Source organism: Arachis ipaensis, chromosome B03 (assembly GCF_000816755.2).
Source record: "Arachis ipaensis cultivar K30076 chromosome B03, Araip1.1, whole genome shotgun sequence".
Lineage (NCBI taxonomy): Eukaryota > Viridiplantae > Streptophyta > Magnoliopsida > Fabales > Fabaceae > Arachis > Arachis ipaensis.
Genome location: NC_029787.2, coordinates 6,027,760 through 6,030,797, shown reverse-complemented (window position 1 = coordinate 6,030,797; position 3,038 = coordinate 6,027,760). Strand labels below are relative to the sequence as shown.

At 27.4% G+C, this 3,038-nt stretch overlaps 1 protein-coding gene across 1 annotated transcript in view; it reads left to right on the top strand.

Annotated features, from left to right (window-relative positions):
• LOC107628997 (beta-glucosidase 12) overlaps window positions 291–3,038 on the top strand; it is a 5,423-nt gene continuing 2,675 nt past the window's right edge. Inside the window, exons 1-8 of the mRNA XM_016331661.2 lie at window positions 291–542; window positions 616–685; window positions 1,465–1,523; window positions 1,608–1,683; window positions 1,792–1,869; window positions 2,126–2,213; window positions 2,319–2,499; window positions 2,608–2,723. Of these exons, the coding sequence (XP_016187147.1) occupies window positions 369–542; window positions 616–685; window positions 1,465–1,523; window positions 1,608–1,683; window positions 1,792–1,869; window positions 2,126–2,213; window positions 2,319–2,499; window positions 2,608–2,723 (842 nt within the window). The 5' untranslated portion in view covers window positions 291–368. The remainder of the gene's footprint in view (window positions 543–615; window positions 686–1,464; window positions 1,524–1,607; window positions 1,684–1,791; window positions 1,870–2,125; window positions 2,214–2,318; window positions 2,500–2,607; window positions 2,724–3,038) is intronic.

Sequence of the window (3,038 nt, the reverse complement as noted above, 5' to 3'; positions counted from 1 at the left end):
AATTAAATCCTATGAATTTGTCTTCTTGTGCACCACGTTTATCATAGATATATATCAAATTATCAATTGCACCAATTTGAATTCAAATAATATATATAACATTTGGCAGGCCACTTGGAGTGTCAATATATATAGTTGATTAAAAAATATAATTAATATATTTGATTAAATTTCTTAACGCTTCCATATACACGTGTTTTTAATTTAACTTTTTTGAAATGCTAATTATTAAAGTAGTGAAAATTATTTGAATAAATTAAACAAGAGAAACGAGAGTGTAGGTAGAGTTTAACAAAAACACGACAAGGCTACCTATAAATATAATTCAAAGTTAAAGAAGCATTAAAGCAACCTCCAATTAGTGTAATATGGGTATGGGTATGGCAATTGCATTCCTTGGTGTTTTGGCTCTTCTTGTTAGCAACTCATGGTCCGCACCAACCGAACCCGGTTCGACAATTCTTTCCAACGACGTTACGTTGCTAAACCGGAGTAGTTTTCCGGCAGGTTTCATCTTTGGGACTGCCTCCTCTGCTTACCAGGTACTCTTAAATATATACCTTATTTTTATTAAGAAACTAATTAAATGTGTTTATTTATTTATTGATGGTGTAGTATGAAGGTGCTGCAAATGAAGGTGGCAGGGGACCAAGTATATGGGACACCTTAACTCATCAACACCCAGGTAACATTCAAACAATGATTTAGGTCTTTTTCTTTTATTTATTTATTTATTTATTATTACTTCATTTACATGCTATGAAGCACAGACACTTCGCTGAGTTGCCGTGTCTAACCTTAACTCATCCGACACGTTGTGTCTAACCTTATTTTAATAAAAAAAAATTTCGGACATGTTTGAACATACCAAAAAAATACTATTACATGTCAGCATGTCCAGTCTTATTCTTAACATGTATTTTTGAAATAAATTTAGATATAGTATATTATTTATTAAAATAAAAAATATTTTAAATACTTGATATAATTAAAATAAAAGATTAAAAATAATTAAAAAAATAATTTATATTTTAATATCAATAAAATATCAAAATATCATTACGATTTATTTAAAAAATGTTTTATATTTTATATGTATACGTGTCCTTATGTTTTATAAGATTTTAAAATTCGTGTGTCAGCATATCTCGTATCATGTCGTATCCCGTGTCCGTACATCATAGGTTACATGTAAATTATTGGCCTTCTATTGGTCATCTTGTGGTATATGTATGTTATTATGTCTATATATTAAAACGTTTTTTTTTATTAATATACATTCGAATAAATGAAGAATTGAATAAATAGTCACAAAAAAATGAAGAATAGATTAATAAATATATTAGTATTTATTACTCCACTAGTAATCAATAACTAAGAAGTACATATATAGTTATATTTCTAACATTTATATATATGTATTCTATTTTTATGGTATGTAATAGCAGTTGTAATGACATACAGAAAAAGTACAAGACGGAAGCAATGGAGATGTAGCTGTTGATCAGTATCATCGTTATAAGGTACAAAACCTAAATGTACATATTAATAAGTAATTTTTTGAAAGGATACGATCCATATATATTATCAATCTTTAATATTATTAGGAAGATGTTGCGATCATGAAGTATATGAATACGGATGCCTACAGATTCTCTATTTCTTGGTCCAGAATATTGCCTAGTAAGTAGACACTATTATTATATTATATTTACTAATCAACATCCTTAATTAATTACGGGTTTCATCTAATAATTGAATATCTCATATCTTCATCAATATTATATGCAGAAGGAAAAATTAGTTCGGGCATAAATCAAGAAGGAATAAAATATTACAACAACCTTATCAATGAGCTTATCGCTAATGGTACGGTCTTAATTATTATATTCATGGTTAGAGATAGAAATGAGTTGAACTAAATTGAGCAATCCTAAAATCAAGTTCGACTCACGAAAATTAAATTCAACTCATATTTCAGTTCATTAACAATTAAGATTTATTTATAAAGTTTAAATTTATCTCGCCAAAAATTTACGAGCTGTCTTAAGATCCTGATCGACTAAAAACAAAAATATAACTTATATATAAAAAATTTATTTTGATATTATATATTGACAAGCAGGTCTAGAACCATTTGCGACCCTTTTCCATTTTGATCTTCCCCAAGCCTTACAAGATGAGTACAGTGGCTTCTACAGCCCTAATATTATGTAAGTAGTGATGTCACTTCAAGAATTTCTACACATAACTGCAATTTAAGTTGAAACAATTATATATATTGATTTGTATGTACATATATATATACTTTTTTACAGAAAGGATTTTGAAGATTATTCGGAGTTATGCTTTAAAGAATTTGGAGATAGAGTGAAACATTGGATTACACTAAACGAACCATGGAGTTATAGTGTTGGTGTAGATAAGCCTTACCTCGCCACACACTATCAACTTCTTGCTCATGCCGCTTCTGTCCAAATTTATAAAGCTAAATATCAGGTTTATTTCATTTATTTCCACTAATAATTTAAAATCATAGTTTTATTTCTTCTTAACATTATTGTAAGTGCCTTGTAATATAATTACATATTCTTATTATGTGATCAGGTTTCTCAGAAAGGCTTGATAGGCATCACGTTAAATTCTGGTTGGTTCTTGCCATACTCAAACAACACTTTGGATGTCCATGCTGCTCAAAGAGCTCTTGATTTCGCCTTTGGATGGTAAAATTTGCCATACTCCTCTTCTTTTAATATCATGAAACTTTTTTTTCCGAAGACTTAAATTTGTTTTTAAAATTTAAACTGATAATAAAAGACACATGAATAGTTATAATGTTAAAGTTTAATTATTATTTTGGTCTCTATAATTTTATCAAATTTTTAATTATATTTTTATATTTTTTTTAATTGAGTCTCTATATTACTTTTAATTTTATAATTAGGTTATTTTTATATCAAAAATATTAAAATTAACATAATATTTTTCTCAAAATACATACAGTTAAAGATCGAATTAGGTTTTTAATTATAAATATA